We start from the raw sequence: 14,595 nt of genomic DNA, 5'->3' as shown, positions 1-14,595 counted from the left end.
AACTTCAAGAAGCCCCCATGGGAGAAGAACACTTGGCCAGTGGCCCCCAGATACATTGAGCTTGATACCCCTATTCTAAATAGTGTGTAATACAGTGAAACCTGCTCAAGACAGAATTGCATCGGACAACGGAAATTTTCCGTCTTGGACAGGTTTCCGCATTATACAGTTAGTGACTGATGGAGCATCTTTTGACATATGCAAATTCCAAAATGGCAGAATAATGTTACTGTATTGGTCATGAAGCCAGTCTGACCTGCACTGCCGCAAGGGAGTGTAGGACTGGATTCCTGACCAATCAGGAAGTCGGGCAGCAGGTAATTACCTGCCGTCCGGCTTCCTGATTGGCTGGGAAACCGTTTCCATGTTCCCTCGTGGCACTGCAGGTCTCCCTCTGACCGTCAGTTCCGGTATCAAGCACCATACCATAAAGTACCAATATCAGTGCATCCCTAATCAGAATCAATTTCTTGTTTTTCTTGCATGCAAGTAACAAAGACAGTACAGTTTTTCTGCTTAATCATTACAGCAGTTTTTTATTTATTTTTTATCTGGATTAACTTTTTTCTCTAACACAGAAAATGGGTGAGACAACATAAAGTGCAAACACAGTACAGTACTGTATTAAAAGATTATTTGTTGCATCAATTACTGTTCAGTAATACACAAACTTTAATTCTTCTAAATACAGTATACAGTACAATATCTACAGGTGCAATATCTATTGTGCACAATTCCCCCAAATACGGGTGCAGTAATCACACCTTATGCAAACATTTTAAATAAAATAATGTACAGTAAAATACAGTACTGTAAAAATACAGGTACAGTACTGTACTCTACATGTACGTGCTTTTATTTTTTTAGTGTACACCTGTACTGTATCTGGATTTATTTTTACAGTACTGTACTATAGTACTTTTTATTACAAGTACTGTAAATAAAAGACTGTACATAAAATAGTGTACAACTATTGAAAATAAAATTCTGTAAATAAAAACACAGGTACTGTACTCTACCTGTACGCACTTTTTTTTAGTGTACACCTGTACGGTATCTGGATTTATTTTTACAGTACTTTTTCATTCTAGCAGAAAATGGCTATGAAGACATCAACTGTATTCTATACAAATACAGTACTGAACATTATTAAAATATTAATTGCTGCATCAACTTTGTTCACAATTACTGTAATACACAAACTTTAACTCTTCTAAATACAGTATGCAGTACAATTACAGCTACAGTATATATAGTATTGTGCACAATTCCCACTAATAATCACATCTTATGCAAACATTTTAAAGCACAGTACTGTATAGTGTGTGTTATGTTTTTGTAGTCCAGTACTGTACTTTAAAATGTGTGTAGCTGCAGATGGAGTCAATGTTTACATAGATTACTTTTTTTTTTTTTCTTTTTTTTTTTCAAAGAGCTTTATTAACATTCTTCAGTTACATAAAATAGACTTTTACAATCATCTCCCAGTGTGTAAGTTTGGATGGTATTATCACAGAGGTTTGCAGTTTTGTTGCTCCATGTAAAAATTATATTCATAACTTTGGAACGATGAACTTAACTATAAACATTGGAACCACCATTCCTTCAAGGGGAAGGCGCCAAAGACAGGGATCAGAGGAGTAGAATGAAAGGGAGGGAGATGGAGAAAGAGAGAGGGGGAACTTGACGTAAGTAAAGGAACCTGTCGTGTGGTTATTTCTTCCCAAATAAATTTGATATCTGCAAAAGTGCCAATCTGCTTCCTTTTATAGTATCCGTATTCCTCAAGTGTTAGCATGTCCGCGACCTTGTTAACCCATGTGTTAATAGTGTTGGCTTGTGTTGTGTTTTCCAGTGTAGTGCTATTAGTGATTTAGCGCTTGTAATGCCCATTTGTAATAATTTAAGTCTCAGTTTACAGGGGAAAGGGGGGAGGTCATTTAGCAGAGCTATTCTAGGTGTCAGCCTAAATTCCTCAGTCAATATCTGCCTGTAGAAAATTTCTATTTCGCGCCATAATGGCTTGATTTTGTCGCAATCCCACCACATATGTAAGTACATAGATTACTTTTTAATCAAGTTCAATATTGTACTTTAAAATGTTTGTACTGTACTGTTGCTGGATAGGTTTTGCTTGAAGGTCCGGATACAGAATGATCTGGAACAGGCCAGTGTGTGCTAAAACAGAAAAATACAGTAGTTAGTCAATAGTCATCAGAAATAATGATCATAAAACATTCAACAGTACTGTTAAATAATGTTCAGCACTGTATTAAAAAAAACAGTACAGTATTTAAGCTTTACATACTCTTATACAGCACAGTATTTAGATAGTGTACTACAGTTACTGTCTACTGTATGTTTTTACTGTACATACCTTTATTGGTTTACTTGTCCCCACATTCCCAATAATGTTGCCTGTTTTCTTGGGACTTTGGTTATCCTTTTTTCAATTAAATGTCTAGTGGATGTTATTGGTTCTAGAGGCTCCGGGCAGTTATTAAATAATGCAAACTCTTGCAACTGGTGAACTTTGTCTAGAGCATCTTGGTAACTTTTGATCGATGGCTCACTGGGAATTTCTGTGGTTTCAGCACTTTCATCATCATCCATGTTCTCATCACTGTCTTGTTATTGATCTAAAAGTTCCACAGCATTTGTAAATGTGCTTTCCTTTGTAAGTTCTGTCTCTATATGTCAAATTAACGGTCTATTTCACTGTCAACAAGATCTCCTTGCTGGAATAATGAACAAATTATCATTGTTTTCTTCTACAGTAATCTGTATTATTTCTGGCAATTCTTCATTATCATTCCTGTTGGAATTAGAGAAACCAGCTTTTACAAAGCACTTGCAAATGGTATCTGCAGAAATAGTCTTGCATGCCATAGAAATCCAGTTGATAGCATCAAGGACTGTTGTGGACTTGGCAAGCTGGTGTACATTCTGTGTGGTAGAAATGTTTGTAACCAAGGACTGTAGCAATAATTTTCTATAGTGCGTCTTCATGGTGTAGATAACACCCTGGTCCGTTGGCTGTGTTACGCTTGTTGTGTTTGCAGGACACCAGGCTAATTTTACATTGCTAAGTTTCAGATGCGGATGGCAGGTAGCATTATCCAAAAACAGGATCACTTTATGACCTTCTCTCTTCATTTTTCTGTCAAAAATCCTGAGCCACTCGGACATTAGTTCTGATGTCATCCAGGCTTTTTTATTTGAACTCCAAATAACGGGAAGTTGTGTAGTGTCTAAGTTCTTGAAGCAATGTGTCTTTGCTGCCTTACCAATCACAAGAGGCTTCTCCAATCTCCCGTCCATGTTTCCACAGAGGAACACTGTCAATCTTTCCTTGGATAACTTTCCTCCTGTGCACGTTTAACAGCCAGAGATTTTAAAGCAACAACCTAAAGAATAGGCCAGTTTCATCACCATTGTAGATATCTTTTGTAGCGTATGGTTCCTTAAGCATTTTGAGCTTTTCTTCCCATTGGCCAACAGTTGCTTGATCTACATCATTTGCTTCTCCACATATTTCATTCCATGCAATGCAATGCCTCCTTTTAAAACTTTCCAACCAGCCATTAGATGCCTTAAAATCTGTTTTGCCTAATTCTTTGGCTAGTTTGAGGGCTTGTGTTTGCAGTATAGGACCAGAAATTGGTACATTTTTAGAGTGTGCAGCTACAAACCATTTCCACAGGAGCTTGTTTAAATCTTCATTTCTAGTTGCCTTCACTTTCCTCTTCACTTTGCCATGGCCAGCTAACCATTCTTCCATGATTTTCTCTTTATTTTTGATAGCTTCATAAATTTGCGTTTTGCCGCACTTAAATTTCTCAATGCATTGTTTTACAGACAACTTATCTTTTGTGTAGGCCTCAATCACTTTTTAACTTTCACAGCGAGAGTAAGAGTGTTGCACTTTCTAGGAGCCATTCTATGTCCCATACCTCTTACGTTTCAGCGTCCGTCCCAACACCCCTTCGATTTTAGTGTCCTTTCAACACCCCTTCTGCTTCTTTCCCACACCACATCTGTTTCAGCGTCCTTCCAACACCCCTTCCGCTTCCTTCCCACACCAGTTCCGTTTCTGCGTCCTTCTCACATCACTTATGTTTCAGCGTCTGTTCCGTCGTTTTGTTCCCACCTCACTTCTGTTCCAGCGTTGCCACACCCTTCCGCGTTACCTTTTCCGGCTTATCCAGGTAACATAACATGTAATGTATACACAATTAACACTGGGACCGCGTTCCGTTTCCGAGTTGGACAGGTTCCGGCTTATCCAGGTAGTTAAACAATGAAAGTATACCACTAAGCGCTGGGACGGAGGAATATTTCCAACATGGACAGGTTTCCGTGTTATACAGAGTCCGTCTTGGACAGTTTTCAGCTTGAAAATCCTGTGTTATTCTATAAAGAAGAAAATATATTTTTATCTAGTCTGTTCTCAGTTTACATTAGACGTTGATTGTGAAACAACTCATAAAATGCTTTTATGAATCCTTCATTAATTGGTTTTATGTATGCTTTATTAATTGTTTTTATATATGCTTTATTAATTGTTTATTTTTATGCTTTATTAATTATTTTTCTGTATGCTTTATTAATTGTTTTTCTGTATGCTTTATTAATAGTTTTTCTGTATGCTTTATTAATTGTTTTTCTGTATGCTTTATAAATTGTTTTTATGTATGCTTTATTAATTGTTTTTATGTATGCTTTATTAATTGTTTTTATGTTTTATTAATTATTTTTCTGTATGTTTTATTAATTGTTTTTATGAATCCTTCATTAATTGTTTTTATGTATGATTTCAGCTACAAATGGAATATACCAGTGACTTTCTATGAAACTGGTGATAGAGTATCCCACTTAAGTGTGTACAACGTGTCTGAGTCAGCAGGTAAAAAGCTATGATTTATTAACTAGCAATGCATGGGGTCGGTGTAGAAATGTTTAAAATGGCATTTTAATGCAAAAAATCATGAGCTCTATATCAAAGAATGCGATCTATTGCATTTTTTTATTCTTCCCGCTCTCCTCTCTCTCTCTCTTTAAAGAGCACCTTGGTTTTATTATTGTGCCCCCCTCATGCTTTGCACTGAGATAGAATGGTTTATAACTGGTCTAAAGGTGACTCACACAAAGAGCTAGATTTATCAAGGATTTGGAGAATTCTCCATTAGATTCTCCTCTGAAATCTCTGCAGGTCACCCTTGGAGAGGCACACCGGTGTGCTCAAATTTATAAAAAAAAATAGGTTGTATTAAATTGCGATTTTCAGAAGGTGAACCGGGTGAAAAATTATACATTTCTTCACGCAAAACTAGAAGTTCTCCTTATTTATTATGTAAAAGTGCTCTCAGTTATATCTCAGTAGATTTGCATTTAGCATGGGGCAATTTTGTATTTGTAACTTGTATTGTATATATCATGTGTTTAATAAATGAGAAATTAAAAATTTATAACAGCACATTTGTTTATGTAACCTAGTAATTATGTAACCTAGTAATAAAACAATGTCAGAAGTGCCTATACTTCCATAGAGCATGTGATATTATTACATTTATATTGTTGTCTTGGTGTAAAAATAGCATGCCTGAACATGCTCAAGAAAAAAGCTAGTGAGTGATTAGTGATACACACATTTGCTGCTACATTGACTCACTAGATATGTCCAGCTAGCTCCCATTAGTGCATATTGTGGCGCCAAGCTGGATTTCCGTAATGCCATTGGTTAAGAGGTGGAAATGTCACCAGATAGCGAAGGTAGCATTTTGCCGGTGGGCTGCCTTAGCAGCTCAGTGAAGGTGATCGCTTGAAACAAATAAAGAAGCTTTCAGGTTGAAGTATTATATACTTCATGAATGAAAGTCCCCTTTTATTTGTTCCAATGGTAAATCCTAGCGTTTTAGAAACGTTAGGATTTACAATCACTTTAAAGAGACAGAGGTACATTAATGGGGCAAATGTGCACCTTATTTGTAACATATTTTATATTACTTCTGTGTGTAATAAATGTAAATTTAAAAATGTATAACACATTTGTGTGAATAAAAAAAAAGACAATTTCATAATTTCAGTATACATACACACACACATACACACACACATATACACACACACATATACACACACATATACACACACATATACACACACACACATACACACACATACACACATTATATTAAAGTTTTTAATTTAAATACAACCATATGCAACCTCTGGACTTGCAACAGATATACCTGCTGCTAGCATTAAAAAAACTAGCATTAAAAAAAACTCCATGACAGAGTTAGATGAGAGCAAAACCAGAGCAGAAAGATAAATTATTTCTATGCTATTCTCTACAGTACTTATGGAGAACTGTTTTGCACGCATTTGTGGTGGAATTTGCGTTCTCATGAGGAGAATGTAAATGATAAATTTGTGACTGGTCGTATTACACGGTGTAGTCTTAAAAATGCACCTGCAACGGCTAGAATTAGCCCTTTTTTGCTCATCAGTGAACGTGGATTTGGAGTCGACTTGCCCTTATTTAAGTGTATTTTAATGTGATAAATAAGGGGATTCAGAGGAGAACTTCAATGATAAATCTAGCCTATAATCACTGCTACATGCTTTTATGTCTGATAGGAATTAGTGAATGATTAACTGCTGTATGTTTGTGTGAAACATATGTCAGATAAATTTTACTTTCCTCTCGTTGCACCTTCCAACAAATACATCCCATCTCTTCCCTCACATTTTCCTAATTCGAAACCCACATTATTCGCTTATTCTCTCCCCTCTCTATACATGTTGCAGTCATATACTGACCCCCTGGCTCCTCAATTTAATTTCTAGATCACTTGGCTGTCTGACTAACTTATTTCCTTTCCTCAGACACCCCTGCCCTCATTATTAGCGATTTCAACATCCATCTTGACAATCCCACTGCCTCCTCTGCAAAACAACTTCTGCAACTCACTTCCTCTTTCAGTTTGTCACAATGGACTGACTCTCCCACTCACAAAGATTGTCACTCCCTTGACCTGATCTTTAGCTATCGATGCACTATTTCAAACTTCACATACTCTCCTATTCCTCTTTCTGACCACCATCTCCTCTCTTGCAACATCTCATCCCTCCCTACAACTCTCCCTCCATCTATTCCTCACACCAAACTTCAGAGAAGCAATATGTCATTAGCTCAGCACCAGCTTGCTAATTCCCTCCTCTCATCCATCTCCTCCTCCTGCCCTGACCAATCTATCTGCCACTATAATTTCACCCTTACATTGGTCCTTGACAATCTGGCCCCTCTTACCATTGCTCGGAAATCACACACTCATCCTCAACCCTGGCATACTCCTCTGACACGGTACCTACGCAGATGTTCCCATACTGCTGAGCGGCACTAGAGAAAATCTTGCAGTTCAGCTGATTTCCTTCATTACAAGTTCATTATGAACTCCTACTATTCTGCCCTTAATCTCTATAAGCAATATCCTCTCACAGCTGCTCCCCTGCCTCTCTTCTACCCTTACCCCAATACTCACACACATGTTCAACCTCTCCCTCAGCACTGGTATATTTCCCACATCTCTGAAACATGCACTGGTCACACCTATCCTCAAAAAACCTTCTCTTGATCCAACCTCCCCATCCAACTACCGCCCTATTTCCCTACTCCTTCTTGCCTCAAAGCTTCTTAAAAAGCTAGTATATGCATACCTATCCCATTTCCTTACATTAAACTCCCTCCTTGACCCACTGCAATCTGGATTTCATCCACATCACTCCACAAAGACGGCAATCATTAAGGTTACCAACGACCTACTTACAGCAAAATCAAAAGGCCACTTCTCTCTGCTTATCCTCCTTGATCTGTCCGTAGCGTTTGATACTGTTGACCACCTTTTGCTCCAAACCCTCCAATCCGCCAGCATTTGTGACACAGCCCTCTCGTGGTTCTCTTCCTACCTGTCAAACTGTACCTTTAGTGTAGTCTTCTCTGGGGCCTCCTCTGCCCCATCACCACTTTCTGTTGGGGTACCGCAAGGCTCTGTCCTTGGTCCCCTTCTTTTCTCAATCTACACATCATCATTAGGTTCCCTAATAAAGTCCCACTGGTTCCAATCTTATTTGTATGCCGACGACATCCAATTCTACTTCTCTGCATCAGACCTATCTCCTTCCTTGCTTACCCGCGTCACTAACTGTCTTTCTCACATATCTTCCTGAATGTCATCTCACTACCTCAAGCTAAATATCTCCAAAAATGAGCGCCTTATTTTCCCTCCTTCTTCCAAAACCTCCACCCCCAATCTCTCTATAACTGTTGACAACTCCATCATTACCCCTACCCCGCATGCCCGATGTCTTGGGGTCACACTTGACTCAGATCTTTCTTTCACTCCTTACATTCAGTCCTTGACTATATCCTGCTGCTTCCACCTTAAAAACTTCTCTAAAATTAGACATTTCCTTACACAAGACACAACTAACATTTTATTCCACTCTCTCACCCTTTCCCGCCTCGATTACTGCAACTCTGTCCTCTCTGGTCTCCCCAGCTGCCGCCTAGCTCCTTTAAAATCCATAATGAATGCCTCTTCCAGGCTCATCTTCCTTACACGCCGCTCTTCATCTGCTGCACCTCTCTGCCAATCCCTTCACTTGCTTTCTCTTACCTCCAGGATTAAACACAAAATTCTCACTCGGAAATACAAAGCCCTCAACTGCACTGCTCCCCCCTATATCTCAGACCTTGTCTCCAAATACTCTCCCTCCTGTCCCCTTTGCTCTGCTCATGACCTCCTACTCTCCTCCTCTTGTTACCTCCTCACACTCCCGCTTACAGGACTTCTCCAAACTGTCTCCCATCTTGAGGAACTCTCTGCCTCACTCCACAAGACTCTCTCCTAGTTTTAAAAACTTTAAGTGCTCCCTAAAAACTCTACTGTTCAGGAATGCATACAACCTACACTAACCTTTATTTATACCGTTTCCCCTCCTCCATTGCTATCCTCTTGAACCCCCTTAGCATGTAAGCCTAAGAGCCATGCTCTTTGTAGATCACCTTCTTTAGAGCTGACTGCAACAGTGTGACTCTTGGGAGGGCCCTCTACCCATTTGATTCCTATAAATGTTTCCTTGTATTCCGCCTATGTTTATAGCGCTGCAGAATCTGTTGGCATTCTACAAATAACCAATAATAATAAGATAAAATTATTGAGATGAGTAGTTAATGGGCAGCGTATTTCTCAGAGCCTAGGGCACAACAAAACCTAAATATGTGCCTGACTTGTTCACAATCCAAAATAATGCTTCCTCATTCTAACTGCTGCATTAAAATACACGTTAAAATTCTTTAGAATTAAAATAGAGGATGAAAATAAATTCTTAAGTCTTAATAAATAGGGAACAAAGACTTAATATGGAAGCAAAGATTTACAATGTCTGGAAATGGATAAAGGGATAAGATGTGTGGCAAGGGGATAGTGGTCATGGGTTAACATGTGTATAAGTATTAAATCTAATATGTACAATCAAACTAACATTAAAAGTGTGTAGCAAAGAAATAAATGTAAAATTCCACTATCTAAGCTGAAGTTTTGCTCTTCAATGGCTTTGTGCATTAGAAATGTTTGCCCTGAGGAAAATGAACAAGCTAAAATGACTTAACAATCCATATCATCCTACATGATTACTGTAGTGTGCATCATACAAACACTTTCTCGATAAAGAATATCCATTGACTTGCAATGCCAGTGCAAAAATGTCAGTAGTATAGATGGTGCACAAGTGATGCTAACGGCTCCACAAGGCATTTTTGCTCTCAACCTTTTATTTTGTCCTATGTATGTAACCTCTACAAGCAGTTCTGCTTCTAAGCACAACACTACTACATGCAGCTGTATAATTTTATTGGTTCGCCAGCTCTTTTGTGCTTAGCTTATTTGGTTAGCCCCTTTACCCACATAGGAACCTGGGTTCAGTAATGCAAACAATTCCATGTGCTCACAAATTAAGTGTGTTATATAGCATATATATGGGGGGGGGGGGATAATTATTTGTATTAGCAAAAACCTCTCTGTCTGAGGTAATAATTTATATGCACACCACTAATCAACTATTGTATTTATAACATATTAACCTGAAGAAAATGTACTTTCCACCGGTTAAGTCTTTACACTCTCTGTAAGTATATGAATGCTCTTTTTTTATTTATACATATGTATTTTTCTCTTGTGATAGGAATTACATTGACACCATATAACAACAATGGATTCCTAAAAATCAACGAGAAACACATTGGATTTTTCAGAGTTAATTATGAACTTTCAACATGGGATAACCTGTCCAAGTTGCTGATATCAAACCATACGGTAATTAGGCTATTTGTTAAATATTGCATTAGGGTGAATTTAATTTAAATCAAATTAATTTAAATCTTTATTTAAATCACTAGTCAGTAAGACAGATTTAAATCATGATTTTCATTTTTAGAATAATAACTGTTAAGATTACTTTTCCAGTTATATAAGACCATTACTTATTTGGTTATATATCATTAGATATGCATAGACAGATAATTGAAATGAGTTGAACTATCTCCAGTTTAATAGGTTAATCATTCATATTTGATCAACTTTTAAGTTGTACTTTATTGGAAGGAGAAAAATAATGATTACCTTAATAACAATTTAAATAGTTTTATTTAACTAAAGTAAATTAATCATTATCTTAATAATACAAATTTAAATAGTTCATTTAATATTTAAAACAATAGCATTATATTTAATTTGTAATGCTTGCCCCTCCTTCCTCACACTTAGGTCCTTGTGCAGATCTATTCCACTCTAAACAATCTTCTATTCAGTGAGCTTCTTGAAACTTAGTATAGGTTGATTCTGTGTACATATATTTGAAGGGGGGAAATTGCATTAAAGGGACAGTAAAGTCAAAATTAAACTTTAATGATTCAGAAAGAACATGCAATTTTTTACAATTTTCCAATTTACTTCTCTCATCTAATTTGCTTTGATCTCATGGTATCCAGAAAAGCATACATGGGTAGGCTTAGAAGCAATGCACTACTGTGAGTTAGTTGTTTGTCACTATCTCCCGTAAAGTGTTCAGCAAGGCCTCAGTAGAAAATTGTTCTCCTTCAACAAAGAATACCAAAAGAATGAAGCAAATTTGATAATAGAAGTAAATCTGAAAATTGTATGCTCTATCTGAAACCCAAATGTTTTCTTTTGTGATTATATCACTTTAATGTCTATTTCCTAACACTGTATGTTTATTTTATAACATTTTTGCTGTGAAGAAGGGGCATGCTATAAATTCACAGTTTTGAGAACTACAAAACCAATAATATGTGATAATATATTCAAGATAGGAAAATTGCCCAAACGACATTGTGAATGGATTAATGCAATTAATTTACCAAACTTTTTTTTTTTTAACATTTCAGCCTTAAATATACAGCATCTTGTTATAATTAAAAACTAATCTATAATTCAGGATGAATAACCTTTAGATTATAATGTATCTTAAATAGAAACTATCTTTAGATAGTTTTTTTTTTTCTTTAAAATGCATTTAATTAAAAAAACAAATCCCATTTAAAATTAAAAAAAAATTGTTTAAATAAAAAAAATCATATTTAAAAAAAACAACAAAAAAACAACAACTCATTACGGTAATGTAAGGTAACTATGGACTTCATTATGTGGCCCAAAGTAACCACAAGGTTTAGTTTAAGCCACTCTTAAAAGGATATTGTACTGTAAAATGTTATTCCCTTTAATGCGTTCCAAATTATCTATTTTACCTGCTGGAGTGCATCAAATTGTTAGCAAATTGCTCCTTTACAATTTTTATTTATTTATTTACTGCAAATTAGTTGGTTTCCCTATTCTCTGTAGAAAATCTACATAAACAGGAGACAGTAGTATAAATGAACCTTGCAGTGGAGGTAGGGGGTAGATTTTTGTATCATTTAACGACCAAAGACGTGCCAGGCACATCCTACAAAAAAAGGTTGTTAATGACCAAGGATGTGCCTGGCACATCCTCTGTATTTCCAAGTTTTGGAAGCAGTCGTGATCGCTGCCAGCAGCTTTCAGTGTATTGGAGCGACGCCTCAATATTGAGGCATCATGCGATACACGTTTTTAACCAGGCCAGCGATGGTGCCGATCGTTGGTGGGAGGCGGGTGGGTGGCCCATCACTGGAGAGGAGTTCCGGATCCAGCATTGCACAATGGGCATGCATGAGGAGACGGGGACATGCATTAATGTATGTAATGGAGGGAGAAGGAGGGGGGAATCCGTGTTGGGGAATGGGATCAGGGATCTGGGAGGGTAGAGGGTATTGAGGGGGCAGCTACACTACAGAAAGAGACTTTTTTTTATCAAAAACTAGAGTACATGTGAAATAATTAGCTGATCTGTAACCATAGTTAAAAACCTACTCTTAGGTATCAGCTGATTATTTTACCTGTGCTCTAGTTCAGATATCTTGGCCTGTTAGTGTGCCCTGAAGACTGGAGTTGATAAACAGTGTTCTAGAAGTTAATATAAATTCTACTTGGTTATATGTTCAGACTGCATTAGTATTTTAATTGAAACACCATTTTGCATAAAACATTGACTAATTTGAAAAACTTAATATACTTAACACACGTGCCAGAAACTTCTACTATAAGTATGTGCAAAACTCATATTTCAGGTATTCCGTATCAAACCGATGCTAAATATTGCCATGGGTAGCTGCATTCGGCTATTTTTGGCATTGAATATATTAGAGTGGATTTGCACAGATATCAGTGTGTTGCACTTTAACACTAATATATCCGGCACCGAAAATAGCCGAATGCTCTGTAAAAATATTTGCAGTTTCAACTCACAAGCTGCAAACAAATTTTAAACTTTGCAAAAATGTTTGAAACTAATTTGTACACCGACAAAGATTCATTACCAAGGTGTTAAGATGGACTTGTTTTTGTAAAAATGTTAGTTTCCCTTTAAAACACATATAAATGAAATATATATATATACTATTTACTTTTATAATTTGTGCTTATTAGATGATAGTAATAGATTAAATAGTCCTTAAATACTGAATTATTTTCTTCTCTTTAAGATATTTACTCCTGGTGACCGAGCGGGAATACTTGATGATGTATTTGCCTTGGCAAGGTGAGTGCAGTATTAGAATTATTAGTTTATTACTGAGATAAGTGACATATATATATATATATATATATATATATATAATATATATAATATATATATATATATATATATATATATATATATATATATATATCCAAGCAAGAAACAAAGTGGGAAGCATTTGCTATTTATAGGAGCTACAATGGGTAGGAATGTGTCGTAAACATTCACCCTCTGGTTTGCCAATTTGGCTAGTGGTTCAGACCCTTATAAATAATATATCAAAGATTACTTGAGAGAGAAATAAACAAGAAAATACATGTTTCATTAAAGACAGGGATTACAACACTCATTTGAAACAAGAAAACAGAGCTCCATAGTTAAAGTAAACATTGTAACATTTTATTAGTATAGCAATTGTATGTTAGACACTGCATCTCCCACAAAGAAGGATGTACAACAGTATATTGTATCTTATTGCGTGGGCCAAACTAATGTAAATATACAAATTGCTTGCTAAAATTGAAAGATTTATATATAAACAAAAATAACAATAAACCTGACCGGTCAGGGTGAACCAAGGTACCTGTATACACAAACACTTGCAGTAGAATATTGTAAGTTGCATAGAAATGTATTCTAGATAACTACACCCAGCTGAACAAAGAACCCCCAACATGGGAATGTGGAGGTATGCCCTGGGCAGGTATACGGAAGTGGGATCTAAGTTATCAGTAATACTCTCTAAAGCAGGATGAAAGCATGAAAGTATATGCAACCTTAGAGTAACACTGTGAATGTGGCATACAAATAATCAAAGCATGAGAAATGTCAATACATATATATGATGGGATGGTGGTCCAAATAACGACACCCAGCTGCACAAAGGACCCCTTAAAGTGTATATGAGGTATAGCCTGGGCAGGTAGTATACTATGGGATCTAAGTTATTGGACCATCCACCATATGCAAAGCAGTTGGATTGCGTGGTTAAAGGTTAAAGCAAAGTTGCACAAATGGTTAATGAGCTCTAACATACAAGAGCAAGCGTTATTAATAAGCAAAGTCCAGTGGACATATGAAGCAGCTCCATGCAATTAGTCGTGCAAGAAAAGAGCAGCCAATGAGGCACACAACATTCTGCTTTAACCTGTGATGCAAAATGTAAGCTCCAAAATGACCCCTCGACAGGCGTCTCCAAAAAGCAAATTTACTGGCGTAGGCACTATTAGCGTAAGCACTACAGACGTAGTGCTTAATAGATGGCCAAGTGTCAGAAGCTTGTAGAGGTGTGTAATGTCGATATGCTACACCTTCCTTCCAGGGCTACTGCAACCACGGATATCCATCAGTGCAAAACAAACCACTGCTTATTCAAATTTGTGCTGAAGAAAAACCGCTCTATATTCAAGCGGTGCT

The 14,595-nt window shown here is 36.8% G+C and overlaps 1 protein-coding gene across 1 annotated transcript in view; it reads left to right on the top strand.

Moving 5' to 3' along the window:
* ENPEP (glutamyl aminopeptidase) overlaps positions 1-14,595 on the top strand; it is a 123,773-nt gene that overhangs the window by 81,494 nt on the left and 27,684 nt on the right. Inside the window, exons 11-13 of the mRNA XM_053703539.1 lie at positions 4,821-4,906; positions 10,249-10,379; positions 13,145-13,200. Of these exons, the coding sequence (XP_053559514.1) occupies positions 4,821-4,906; positions 10,249-10,379; positions 13,145-13,200 (273 nt within the window). The remainder of the gene's footprint in view (positions 1-4,820; positions 4,907-10,248; positions 10,380-13,144; positions 13,201-14,595) is intronic.

Source organism: Bombina bombina, chromosome 2, assembly GCF_027579735.1.
Source record: "Bombina bombina isolate aBomBom1 chromosome 2, aBomBom1.pri, whole genome shotgun sequence".
Classification (NCBI taxonomy): Eukaryota; Metazoa; Chordata; class Amphibia; order Anura; family Bombinatoridae; genus Bombina; species Bombina bombina.
This window is presented reverse-complemented; position numbering and strand designations above follow the sequence as displayed.